Source organism: Bombina bombina, chromosome 5 (genome assembly GCF_027579735.1).
Source record: "Bombina bombina isolate aBomBom1 chromosome 5, aBomBom1.pri, whole genome shotgun sequence".
NCBI classification, from domain to species: domain Eukaryota; kingdom Metazoa; phylum Chordata; class Amphibia; order Anura; family Bombinatoridae; genus Bombina; species Bombina bombina.
The window spans coordinates 539511228-539526227 of record NC_069503.1 but is presented as its reverse complement, the minus strand read 5'-3'; the positions used below and the strand labels follow the sequence as shown (position 1 = coordinate 539526227).

Sequence of the window (15000 nt, the reverse complement as noted above, 5' to 3'; positions counted from 1 at the left end):
TTGCCAATGGTTTAGACATTTGGGGCTGTGTGTTGAGTTATTTTGAGGGGACAGCAAATTTACACTGTTATACAGGCTGTACATTCACTACTTTACATTGTAGCAAAGTGTCATTTCTTCAGTGTTGTCACATGAAAAGATATAATAAAATATTTACAAAAATGTGAGGGGTGTACTCACTTTTGTGAGATACTGTACACACACACACACATATATATATATATATATATATATATATATATATACACATACACACACACACACACACACACATACATACATACACACATATAACACACAGAGAAAGTCTAGCACTCACTTGCACAAGCTCTCAGCTAAGATTAAAAGCAAAACTGGAAGAGTTAGTTACCGCATCTGGCCAAATGGGACAAGCCCAGGTACCACGTCAAGGTCTCTCCCAAAACATGGGTCCCTAATACAGCCAAACAATGCAAGCTCTGTCTCAATCAAACAAACTGGGAACAAGTCAAGGGTTCACAGACTGATGTAATTACCCTAGACAGTTTAGTGACATATTCTAGTGCCAATGTGGGGTTAAAATGTGAAAAGCAGCTACTTCAAGCTTAAAGGGCCATAATACCCAAATGTTTAAACTCTTGAAAGTGATGCAGCATAGCTGTAAAAAACTGACTAGAAAATATCACCTGAGCATCTCTATGTAAAAAAGAAAGATATTTTACCTCAAAAGTTTCTCAGTAGCCACATCCCATTGTAAAGGACTTCTAAGCAGCAAATTAGTAAGTCTGTCCCGGGACAGCAGAAGGAGCGAGCTTACGTGCACACTCATCTTATTTCCCTATTCAGCTTAAGGAAGTTTACAATGAAATCTCATGAGAGTTAAGTGAAATCACAGTAAAAGAGTTCATGACCTCAGCACTGCTGATTGGCTGCTGTTCATTTCTTCATTTTTTATTTTTTTTTACCTGCAGCTGAGCAGCAGCTGACTATAACTTTTTACACAGAACTTACTCTGCTGAGCTGAGGAGATTGTGAGGTAAAATATCTTCCTTTTTTACATAGAGATGCTCAGGTGATATTTTCCTGTCAGCTTTTTGCAGTTATACTGCATCAGTTTCAAGTGATTTAGCATATGAGTATTATGTCCCTTTAAACTAGAACTGACATGTCTACAGTACAGAGAACTGGGAATATTTGGCAGCAATATATTTTTCAGATAGAGCTTTCTTACACAACCTCATGCCAGTACAGGGTTAAAATCTTGTCTAAATTAGGATTTGCAGTGCTAATAAAACAATTTTCACGCACAATTACACACAGCTGCATATTCTCTATCACACACAAATATGCACCCACAGGTACACACATGCATACACTGTGGTATGTTTGTATTTACATGAACATGATCTGCTTTGTCTGAATCATGAAAGAAACAGATGGATTTCATGCCCCTTTAAAGTGAATGTCAACTTTCATTATAAAGTGCCCGTTTTTAAAAAAAAACTATTAAAAACAGGGGCACTTTCATTCATGAAAGTTTACATTACACCGGATTTTACAAATACTTACCTTCTTCTCCTGAAACACTGGATCTCCAATCCCACACCTGCAGCTCCTCTGTACTTCGTCAGCAATGACGAAACCGGCTCTCTCCAATCACGGATTCCCCCCCAGGAGCATTCATCTGGTGAGGCCACGTCGTGATTGGAGGAAGTCGGTTTCTTCATTGCTGTGTTAGTACAGCAGGAAGAAGCAGGCAGGGCGATCGGCGATCCGGTGTTTCAGGAGAAGAAGGTAAGTATTTGTAAAATCCGGTGTAATGTAAACTTTCATGAATGAAAGTGCCCCTGTTTTTAATCGTTTTTTTTAAAAAACGGGCACTTTATCATGAAGGTTGACATTCACTTTATGCAGCCACATATGTACGGGTTATTTTCACTTGAAGAGCTTGCAATCACAGTTTAACAAAACTATGAGTTGAATATGAACTATATATTGTACTTTATGTCAATAACCTTCAAGTGAGTAATATTTTATCCCAAAACCCCAATTTTTTTTTAAAAATAATTTTAATATAATTTTAATATTGAGTTGCTTCTATTTTAATTTAACCTCTCGATTACCAGAGAATACTGCAACAGGTTGCATAGCAGAACATTGCAGTCACCTCTGGGAACAAAAGGATTAAGAAATGTGGCAGTTTTAAAAGAAACCAGAAATGTGATACTTGATTTGCATAAATAATTTAAAATGAATCCAGAAAGTTTATGTGCATTTTAACTTAATTTGATGAAGGAAAACATTAAAAGGGACACTAAAGTCAAAATTAAAAACTTTCATGATTCAGAGCACACAATTTTTTTTAACAACTTTCCAATTCACTTCCATTATCAAAATGTGCACCATATTTTTATTTACACACTTTCTGAGGCACCAGAGCCTACTGAGCATGTGCAATAATTCCCCTGCAAATAGGTATATGCATTTTGTGATTGGCTGATAGCTGTCACATGATGCAAGAGGAAGAATAATTGAACTAAATTTGAAATTTGCCAGAAAAAAAAATCTGCTACTCATTTGCATTGTCTTTGTATTATGCATTTCTTAATTATGCAAATCTACCGTATTTAATGGTCCTTTATAGTTTAAACTATACACTACCATGAACATTACTGTGGGTTAAATGACGTCAACATGAAAAATGTCGGCACCCACAGGAAACATCCCTCTGCATTACTAAAGGATACTACAAGCCAGTATGAAGCCAGCAACACTGTCTCATGCCTCCTCACCATCAATAAATATGGCTAGGCTGAGGAAACATCGTAGTGCTACATAGCATAGTCCTAGAAACCAGTGTTAATTTAGTTGGCTAATCATTTTCGTCATAGATTTCATCAACAACACCTTTTCAGTGACTAAAACTGGACTAAAACGAAATAAAAATGAACTTATAATGATTAAAACTATAACGAAAATCTATTAACATTTTAGTTGACTAACTAAAAGTAGACGAAAATGTTAGGGAGGGACGTTGTGGGAAGAAATCCAATCAGAACTAATCTCTTTGGACTTCCAGTCCTATACTGACGGCTAAGTAATTGTCACACCGCGCCGCTCTAGCTGTTGCTAGGGACGTGGTACCTGCTGTTTGCTCGTTGCCTAGGGGGGAGTCGACTCCTCTCTGCGTGCGACGGTGACATCATCGCCGCACGCTTCCTCCTGCAGAAGCCGGTCTGGATCTCCAGTGTCGTGAATCCTGCGCCTATGTAAGTAACCTCAGTCCTACCTATCACTGCCCAAGTATAGGTGTTACTTACTGTTCTCCTGGGTGTTATTGATTTGTATACTGATTGTTATTTTGTTGCTGATCCCTGCTTGTCTGACCACTCTGCCTCTTTAACCCTTAACTGTTGGATTGCCTCACTGTTGCCAAACCCTGCCTGACTGACCATCCTAGTGGTTTACCCCTGGACTGCCTTACTGTTGCAGAACCCTGCCTGCCTGACCATCCTAGTGGTTTACCCCTGGACTGCCTTACTGTTGCTGATCCCTGCCCGCCTGACCATCCTAGTGGTTTACCCCTGGACTGCCTTACTGTTGCCAAACCTTCCCTGCCTGACCACCCTAGTGGTTTGTTTCTGGTTTCCTGCCTGTTGCCGCCAAGGACTGTCCTGCCTGTGGTGAGTGCTATTTATCTCATCTTGCAACCCTACTCTGCTCTGGGATATTCCCTATCATTCCGGCTCGACGCCGGGATAACAAGACTACTGGCCAAGTTCGGTCTGATAGAGGAGTATCCCACGAGCATTACAGTAATATGTTCAATGGCATCACAGCTGATACAGATCTTTTTAATATTTTAGAGTTGCACTTCTGCTTGAAAAAATTAAGAATGTTTTATGCAAGTTGTTATAATCAATGCATATCTAATTACTGACCCTTTGTGGAAGATATTAAAAAAAAAAATTCTTTATGAGACTTGGTTTTATTTAATTTTAAGATAAATAAAGACATGTTATATAGCACAACAGTTAAATCTGTGTCTGTATTGCATGTTCAAACCACAATACCATAAGTAATAACAGGTTAATAGTTGTTTTCTCCAGAGTATATAATGGGTCTTGAAATTCTAGAGAAATGCTTAAATAATACATTACACTTTAACTAAACCCACTAGACCCACTAGATTTTAGACTAAATCTTATGATATTTAGTTGACTAAAACTAGACTAAAACAATTCAGACTAAATGGCATTAAAACTAAATAGCATTTTAGTCAAAAGATTATGACAAACTAAATAAAAATTTGTCAAAATGAACACTGCTAAAGATACACTGCATGAAGGTAACACAGGTGGCAGGGCTAGGAATTGGGGGGGTCTTCTTATAGGTAAAAGGGGCATGGTATAATTATGTCCAGAGCACTGTGCACCGAAGGAGGTCTCACTTGGGTCTGATATTCAAAACTTCGCCTCTCGGGCTAGATATTCTAATAAGTCTTGTCCGTACAACACAAATGTTATCTTTAGAAATGCTTATGTTGCTATCTGGTGTTCTTTATGTAAAACAGGGACTCCTACATTACGATACATGGTCTAAAAAAAATCCAGAAGATTTTGTGTGATTTCTCTCCATACCGGCAAAGTTTTGAATATCAGGACCCTTGGTAAATATTGGTAGGATAGGCCAAGAAATAGTAGAATCCAGTAGGTACAGGATTTAAAGTAGATCATAACATTTGACTAACCTACTTAGTTGTGACTCTCAATAGGAAGCTACAGTTTTATGCTGAAACATTGGGAAAGTTCTTTTTAAATGGGACATGAAACCTAAAGTTTTTATTCTGATGAAGCAAACAACTTAAAGAAGAAGAAAAAAAAAGTTCCCAATGTATTTATACTATCAAATTTACTTGGTTCTCTTGGTAATCTGTATTGAAAAGCAAGTAGGCGCATGCACATATCTGAAACACTAGTGGCAGCAGTTTTCGATAATATATATTGCAAGTGCACTCAATGGCAATAGAGTTTGCTGCCATGAACTGCTCCAGACACGAGTATGCTACCTATCTAGGAAGGTATAAGATAATGGGTTCCCCTTATCTATCTCTTCTGCTGAGGACACTTAGAGATATACTGTGTTCTCCACAGAAAATAATTGTAATTTTAATAATAATTTGTGAAACAAACATTGAAAAAATGTAATATTAGCTATTTTTTTCTTAACATTGGCTGAAATTTTAGCGGTTGGTCAGTTAAATCAGCCAGGTGGTGTGTCCATTATAGATCCTCAGGAAAATTCTGACATATATAAAACAGGAAATAAAAGTATCCAAACACTGAACTGTGCAAACGATGACTGTGTGGAATATGAGAATGGTAAAGTAACAAACAGGGTTTTCCCTTAGCCACTGTTTGCAAACATCAGTGTTTGGACACTTTATAGACTCTTTTACACCTGTCTGTAATTGTCCTCAACAAAACAGAAAGATAAGGGAAAACACAGGTTCCAACATGGTGCTGACCATTACTTTATAGAAACTCGGTGGAACTGGAAAGTCTGCAATTACATTTCTGGAAAAGGGGGCACAATAATAAGTGAAAGTATATTGAAAACATTTACTATACATTTTATATTACAAGTCACAAACTGTTTAATGTCCCTTTAAGTAAATAGTTTGGATTCCACTAGAATAAAGTGACCACCTTGAAACCAACTACTCCTCTTAGAAAGCGAATATCGACTGAATTCAGAAACGAGTGTATAAGGAGACACAGAAGATGTCAATCATTCAATGTCCATATCCAACTAATACACCTGTTTTAGAGGTTTAGTTTTTCTCTAGTGCCAAAAAAGCTCAATTTTAGGAGATAAGAATCATTAAAGGAACGTGAAACCAAAAATGTAATTAAAGGGACACTGAACCCAAATTATTTTCTTTCGTGATTCAGATAGAGCATGCAATTTTAAGCAACTTTCTAATTTACTCCTATTATCAATTTGTCTTTGTTCTCTTGCTATCTTTATTTGAAAAAGAAGGCATCTATCTAAGCTTTTTTGGGGTTCAGAACACTGGACAGCACTTTTTTATTGGTGGATGAATTTATCCACCAATCAGCAAGAACAACCCAGGTTGTTCACCAAAAATGGGACGGCATCTAAACTTACATTCTTCAATTTCAAATAAAGATACCAAGAGAATGAAGACAATTTGATAATATGAGTAAATTAGAAAGTTGCTTAAAATGTCATGCTCTATCTGAATCACGAAAGAAAAAATTTGGGTTCAGTGTCCCTTTAAGTAATTTACTTCATGGAGCTCTAGTTTACATAATGTGCAATATGATTAGTTATAGAGCAGTAAGCACTTACACAAGTGGCAAGAGACCCATAGCTTGTTCCAGGAAACTGTAGTAAAGATATTAAAAACTATTAATGCTAATATATCTATGTCCATATATGGCCACTTGAGATAATGAAAATTATATTAGCAAAACATTTATGTGTAATACAAATATTATAGATTTAAAATATAACAATTTGCCATATGGCACAGGAGGACATTTCTTAAAATGTGATTGGCTAATGTGAGCCTGCAACCACAATTCTAGACCACTGCTTATTGACCTTTCCACCACCTTAAGAGGCAATGGATTAAAATAACCCTGTATTAATCGGTTGTGGCGATTACAAGCCCTGCTCTTCCGCCTGAATGTGCAATTATAGATAATGGCTTCCCACTAGTTGCAATACCAAGTGGACAGGTTCCCTACCTGCAAACACTGTCTGTACAGAGAATGATAAATCCCAAGCTTTGCACAATGTTAGTTGTGCAAAGCTTGGGAATGGGTAGTAAAGGCATTGTCTATCTTTTTAAACAATAACAATTTTGGTGTTGAGTGTCCATTTAAACTTGGATTGCACTATTGAGTAGTTGCAGCCCTAGTATATAAATAAGTAAACAAATACACCGGCCCACGCTAGTATCCATGATGTAACTGTTTAAATGCAAGTAACTAGTCAATCATCAAATGATACTTCTTATCTGTACCTTTTTCCTTCACCCTACAAAATTCTTCCTGAAAAAGCAGACACTAACATTTTGTTTTATTATTATTTGACATATTATACATAATTATCATTATTTTATATTTGATCTCATTCTAATTCATCTAGGCAGAAAGTGAACCTAAGATGCAACCAAATAAAAGCAAACTTACCAAAATAATCAGCCTTAGGATGTGCATCCATTTCATGTTCCAGATGTCTTGTAAGAGCATCTAATTTCTTTTCTGCTGTAGATGAACCTGGTTTCAAAGGTTGCGAGAGGGCTTGACAAGGCAGCTTTACTTTTATGTGAGTGGACTTGTCTTGTAACACATTTGCATGTCCAGTTTCATCTGATTCTGTCTGAATCCAGTTATCTGAAAGGGCCTGACACTCGTTTATGGTACCAGAGCAGTGAGTATTTGACTGTGGGGGATAAGATGGTATGGAACCAGAAAGAGATGGCCTGGAACCTGGATTAGGATCACTTTCACGTCTACTCCCCCTATTATTAAATTCATTCATTTCAGCTTTTGATTCAAGGTGATTTAATTGGCTTGACACTCTCTCCAAAGAAGTGCTTTTTGGTGCTGAAAAGGAAGAAGATCTATGTTGCACAAAATCATTCGATATGTCTTCTCCAAAAGAGGATGTCACTGGAGTAAAAGTACGACAAGAAGTAGATGGAAAGTGATCATAGTACCTACTTGATTGTATATCAGTTATATGTGTACCATGCTCATTTTCAGCAGACTTTCTAGGGTTCATAAAAGACTCATAGTTTTCTAGAGATGGATGAAAAGACGCAGTGTTAGGCTGCGTATTTACTGTTCGGTTATCATTATCAACATGCTTTGCAACCCCAGTTTTTAAGCTTTGATTGCTTGATTGCAAAGAATTATCGTACCCATATTGTTGTGAATGAAAAATCTGTCCTACTCTGTTAGGGCGGCCACTTAAAGTTTCCCCTGAATATCGTCTTTCAGGAAACGAAGAGTCTCTAGCAGGCCCAAGGCTGGATCTGTTATGGTCATGGGATGGTTTAATATCAGATGGATGGTGTTGGTGACTAGCAAATGACAGAGCAGAAATGTCTACAGCATTTGCCGGAGGAAGTGATGTACCAAAATAATTGAGTGAACTTTTGACGCCATGTTCAGGCTGAGCACTCTCCAGCTCTTCAGATACTTTAGGTAGTGAATATCCAAACTGCTTGACTCCACTGTTCCCACCATTTGCAGAGCCATAATTTGAGTTCAAATCATGTTCTTGCTCATGCTGAAGATGTATTTTTGCCATCTTTGCAGCAAAAACTTTTCGAGTCATTTCAAATTCAGGCTTATTGGTAACTCCTTTATCCACACGAAAAAGCCCATCTTTGGAGGCTTCATATAAAGTCAGGTCCTGAATGAATTTGCTTGCTTCCAACCCTAATTCATCATACTGATCCATTCTTTTACACTTGGAAAACAAATAAGAATTTTGCTAGAATACTATCTATGAAGTTGTAGAATCCTATTGTTGGCCAACTTTATTATTTATCTTTGTAATGCAAAACAGTTCAGTAAAGAAACAAAAATATTTACTAGCTTAGTATTTTTGTAAAAACACCGAAAAAAAATACAAACGTGGATAAAAAAAAACAAACTATTTCTTCTTTTCTTTTTAAATTTGCTGATTCCAAGATTATTCAGAACACTTCGTTGAGAGAAGTTTAAATCGTCCTACACCACATTGTTTATTTTCATATTCCTGCCATAAGTCAATGGTGTATATATATTTTATTCACCAAAAACGCTTTTGAAGTGTCATGCTGCCATCTGCAAAGAAAACATTTTAAAAGTTGTCATTATTACAAGGTATATTAAGAGACATCACAATAAGTGCGATTCCAAAGGTAATCAAAAACCACCAATAACTAACGGCTAGATTACGAGTTTTGCGGTATGAGTAAAAAAGCAGCGTTAAGGCTCATAACGCTGCTTTTTCACTACCGCTGGTATTACAAGCCTTGCAGGTTTAGGGGCATCGCACACTTTTTTGGCCGTACCGCAAATTAACTTATACAATTTGCGTAAACTCTTTTTTCAATGGAACTTCCATAGCGCCAGTATTACAAGCTTTTTCTGGGAGGCCAAAAAGTGAGCGGTACAGCCTATCCCGCAAGATTCGAAACGCAATCTAAAGTCAGTAGTTATGAGTTTTACGCTGCAAAGCTGTAGCATAAAACTCATAACTAAAGTGTTAAAAAGTACACTAACACCCATAAACTACCTATTAACCCCTAAACCGAGGCCCTCCCGCATCGCAATCACTAAAATCAAATTATCTACCCCTAATTTGCCGCTCCCGACATCGCCGCCACTATAATAAACATATTAACCCCTAAATCGCCGCACTCCCGCCTTGCAAACACTAGTTAAATATTATTAACCCCTAATCTGCCGCCCCTAACATCGCCGCCACCTACCTACATTTATAAACCCCTAATCTGCCGCCCCCAACGTCGCCGCCACTATACTAAATTTATTAACCCCTAAACCTAAGTCTAACCCTAACACCCCCTAACTTTAATATAATTAAAATAAATCTAAATAAAACTTACTATCATTACCTAAATTATTCCTATTTAAAACTAAATACTTACCTGTAAAATAAACCCTAAGATAGCTACAATATAACTAATAGTTACATTGTAGCTAGCTTAGGGTTTATTTTTATTTTACAGGCAAGTTTGTATTTATTTTAACTAGGTAGACTAGTTAGTAAATAGTTATTAACTATTTACTAGCTACCTAGCTAAAATAAATACAAAAGTACCTGTAAAATACAACCTAACCATGTGATAATGGGAGGCTTTTAGAAAAGGCTTAGATACAAGGTAATCACAGAGGTAAAAAGTGTATTAATATAACCATGTGCAAAACTGGGGAATGAGTAATAAAGGGATTATCTATCTTTTTAAAACAAACACTTTTGAGTTGACTGTCCCTTTAACCATTGTAGAAGTAATAAATAAAATAAACTTTAGATTTTAGTATGAGGTTCACTGTTAACTTATACAAAATTTTTAACGTTTAATTGTATTTATTAATTCTACAATGGGGAACTTTTCTATCACTTTATAAAGGATAATTAGCAAAGTAGCTACCTGGTTTCTACACGTGGTCAAAATTTGATTTGCTTTGATGTAGTTTTCTTCAAAGAAAACCCTATAATTTTATAAATGATAAGCTGTGTCATTAGGTTTATTTTATTTCGGAAGCTGTAACCTCCTCATGGATGAATGACGTTTTTTTATGATCTGACAGTTTTGGAGACACCCTTTGTGACTGGAAATGCTGACAATTTGAAGTAAATTGGTTGAGTATAATATGAGTTATTAATGAGACATACAACTCAAACTATTTCCTGTCATGTGGTGCTCCAGATGTGCACACTACCTATCTAGATATCTCTTCAATAAAGAATAACAAGATAATGAAGCAAATTTGATAATAGAAGTAACTTGGAAATTCTCTGGTATTCTCTATCTGAATCATGAAAGAAAAATGTTGGGTTTCATGTCTCTTTAAAGGGACAGTCTGGTCAAAATTAAACTTTCATGATACAGATAGGGCATGCCACAACTTTAATTTACTTTTTATTTACGGTTAACATCAAATTTGCTTTTTTCTCTTGGTATTCTTAGTTAAAAAGCTAAACCTAGGTAGGCTGGGCTCATATGCTAATTGCTAAGGCCTTGAAGGCCGCCTCTTATTTGAATGCATTGGACAGTTTTTCACAGCTAGAGGGTGTTAGTTCATGTGTGCCATATAGATAACATTGTGCTCACGCCTATGGAGTTACTTATGAGAGGGCACTGGTTGGCTAAAATGCAAGTCTGTCAAAATAACAGAAATAAGGGGGCAGTCTACAGAGGCTTAGATACAAGGTAATCACAGAGGTAAAAAGTATATTAATATAACAGTGTTGGTTCTGCAAAACTGGGGAATGGGTAATAAAGGGTTTATCTATCTTTTTAAACAATAACAATTCTAGTGTAGACTGTCCCTTTAAGTATTGGAAAAAAATCTAGTTTTTAATGTAAAGAGATAGGGAAACAATTAGCCATATCTACAGCAAAAAGGCTGAACCAAATGCATTGATTTTATTGTTTAGTAAAACAACTAAACAACATACACAAATATATCCTTTAATAGTTTCACACATAATTTTCACTCCACTGTCACTGAGGCCTGCAAAATGGCAAATTAACAAAGAATTGTATTCACACAAAAGTTTCAAGCACCTAAAAAATAGGATTTAAAGGGCCATAATACCCAAATGTTTAAACACTTGAAAGTGATGCAGCATAGCTGTAAAAAGCTGACTAGAAAATATCACCTGAACATCTCTATGTAAAAAAGAAAGATATTTTACCTCAAAAGTTCCTCAGTAGCCACCTCCCATTGTAAAGGATTTCTAAGCAGCATTTTAGTGTGTTTGTCCTGGGACATCTGAAGGGATGAGCTTCGTGCACTCTCATATTATTTCACCAATCAGGTAAAGGAAGCTTACTATGAAATCTCATGAGAGTTAAGTGAAATCTCATGAGATCACAGTAAGAGTTCATGACCTCAGCACTGCTGATGCTGATTGGCTGCTGTTCATTTCTTCATTTTTTTTTTATTTTTACCTGCAGCTGGGAGCAGGTGAAGTATAACTTTTTACACAGAACTTACTCTGCTGAGCTGAGTAAATTGTGAGGTAAAATATCTTCCTTTTTTACATAGAGATGCTCAGGGGATATTTTCCTGTCAGCTTTTTACAGTTATACTGCATCAGTTTCAAGTGATTTAGCATATGAGTATTATGTCCCTTTAACAAAGATCAGCTCAGCAAACAAAATATTTAGCTTAAAGGGACATGAAACCCACATTTTTTCTTTCATGATTTAGAAAGAGAATGCAATTTTAAACATCTTTCTAATTTACTTATATTATCTAATTTGTTTTATTCTCTTGATATTCTTTGCTGAAAAGCATATCTAGATATGCTTAGTAGCTGCTGATTGGTTGCTGCACATAGAAGCCTCGTGTGATTGGCTCACCATGTGCATTGCTTTTTCTTCAACTAAGGATATCTAAAAAATGAAGCAAAATAAATAATAGAAGTAAATTGTAATGTTGTTTAAATTTCTATTTTCTATCTGAATCATGAAAGAAAGATTTTGGGTTTAGTGGCCCTCTAACATAAATTTGTTCTAACACAAAGCTTTACTTTGATCTATGTCCAAATTCTGATTCTGTTTGCTTTGACTGAGAGGAATTATAAAAAAAATTAAAAAAAGCAAATGGAACAATGGCCTAGTAGGTCTCATACCAAATATATAATAATAATAATAATCTGCTGAAACCTAATATTTAAAAAAATTAACCACAGTCTGTACGTTGGTAAAGGATCGGTAAATACAGTAGACTTGCATAAACAGCAAATGCATGATAATAAGACAATACAATAGCACTTAGTCTGAACCTCAAATGAGTAGTAGATATTTTTCTGACAAATTTCAAAGTTATGTCTATTTTCACTCCCCCTGTACCATGTGACAGCCATCAGCCAATCACAAATGCATATACGTATATTCTGTGAATTCTTGCACATGCTCAGTAGGAACTGGTGACTCAAAAAGAGTAAATATAAAAAGATTGTGCACATTTTGGTAAATGGAAGTGAATTGGAAAGTTGTTTAAAATTGCTGCTCTATCTGAATCATGAAAGTTTAATTTTGACTTGAGTGTCCCTTTAAATACTTCAGTTTGCCACTTATATAAAGTTAACATATTTGCTTTCTTTCCATTGCTGCTTGTTTATTAGGACGCATTGTTTGGAATGGACTAAAATAATGTTACTGGTTACCTATGTGGTTGAAATTCAGTCTAAGAGGCATATTTAAGAAATGTCTTGCGGACCTGATCCGACAGTGCGGATCAAGTCCGCAAGACATCGCTGAATGCGGAGAGCAATACGCTCTCCGCATTTAACATTGCACCAGCAGCTCACAAGAGCTGCTGGTGCAACGCCGCCCCCTGCAGACTTGCGGCCAATGGGATCGGGTTGAATTGTTGCGATTCCTGTCCGTCTGCTCAGAGCAGGCGGACAGGGTTATGTAGCAGCGGTCTTTGTGAAACAAGGGCCGTCAAGCTCCTTTTGGAGCTTGATAGATAGGCCCCTATGACACAAAACACAAAATTATTCACACATATCTAATTGTTTACTCCTAAGCTGATTACACTTGTGTACAGGGACATTCTAGCCTAAATACGGTAGTAATGAAACTACTGAACAAAAGTATTTAGCTTGCTAGGAGTTTCTCATAGACCGTTATATATTTTCTATATATTTTACTCACTGGTCTAATCTTCTCTCATAGCATATGGAGCGTATAAATAGTGCATAAACAGTGAGCATGTGCTTAAAGGGACAGTAAACACCTTGAGATTTGTATATAAAATGTTTAGTTCTGCATAATGAAACAACGTTGCAATATATATTTTATTTATTTTGCCCCCCCCTTTCGTGTAATTTAGCTCTGAAAATTGAACCATTTCTAATACTCAGAACCTGAAATGCAACCTGCTGACTTATCAAGGCTAACTCTGCTACATATATGTCCCCAATTGGTTTTAGTTAATAACAACTGCGAATAAATGTATTTTAAACTAACTTTATGACAGTAGCTAGCCTTGTAGTCTGCTGATTAAAGCCCAGATTGGCTCTTTCAAATAAGGCAAATTGTGGGTGGAGTTTGGCTATTTAAAAATAATTGATGATTGTATATGTTCAAACTGGTATATTTACATTTTATTTCTTTTTAAACGCATTATTATGTCTATTAAAAAGTAAGTTTTTTCAGCAAGCACAGATGCTAATTACAATAATAATAAAATAATATTTGGTTGATCCTTTTATTATTATACAGGACATGGAAATATTTTTCTCTTTAATACAAAAGGCACTAAATGATTTAGCTGGTTCCAGATCTACTTCTGGATATTTAATGTGTGTATATTTAATCTTGGACTAGCTTTGTAGATTTTTCCATTTATAATAACTAGGCCATATGAAAGGACTGTTTTCCAAAAATAACAGAAATTAGACTTTCCGCAATGACTGAGCAAGAAGAACTGGGCACACTATGTAGTTAAAAATGACTCACGATTTGTAAAATTGTACAAATTATAACTTTAAAGAAAAATGACAGGAGCCAAAATAATAATTAATAAAGGGAAAAAAAGTGTCACAAAAAGAAGATAGTTTAGAACAGATTCTGGTGGCAGCATGGTCACAATGTTAAAGGGACACTGAACCAAATTGTTTTCTATCGTGATTCAGATAGAGCATGCAATTTTAAGCAACTTTCTAATTTACTCCTATTATCAAATTCTTTTCATTTTCTTTGTATCTTTATTTGAAATGCAAGAATGTAAGTTTAGATGTCGGCCCATTTTTGGTGAACACACTGTGTTGTTCTTGCTGAGTGGTGGGACACTGAACCAAAAAAATAGCTTAGATGCCTTCTTTTTCAAATAACGAAAGCAAGAGAACGAAGAAAAATTGATAATAGGAGTAAATTTGAAAGTTGTTAAATGTGTTTAGTAAAAAAGTGCGCTTAAAAAGCAACAGCATCAACCAGGATATATTCAAACAATACAATTTATTCTATAGGTTGTGAGATTATCCTATATATTAACAGATGTAACTAATAAAATGAATAAAATTGACACATAAAAAGAAAACCACCGGTGGTTTAAAACTAATTAAAACCCAAAAAACAGCATTGATAATATTGTATATTGAATATTGGCAGCATATAAGGATATTCCACATACTGACAATGTCCACAAAAAGCGGCTAGTAAATAGGATATTGAGAGCGGTGGGAAAGTCACTGCACATAGTTCTTTGATAGTCTGTGCATGTACCTCTG

General features: G+C 35.8%; 1 protein-coding gene across 1 annotated transcript in view; it reads right to left on the bottom strand.

Moving 5' to 3' along the window:
• Positions 1 to 15000, bottom strand: part of LIMD1 (LIM domain containing 1) — a 117362-nt gene that overhangs the window by 63326 nt on the left and 39036 nt on the right. Inside the window, exon 2 of the mRNA XM_053714486.1 lies at positions 7203 to 8849. Coding sequence (XP_053570461.1) covers positions 7203 to 8481 — 1279 coding nt within the window. The 5' untranslated portion in view covers positions 8482 to 8849. The remainder of the gene's footprint in view (positions 1 to 7202; positions 8850 to 15000) is intronic.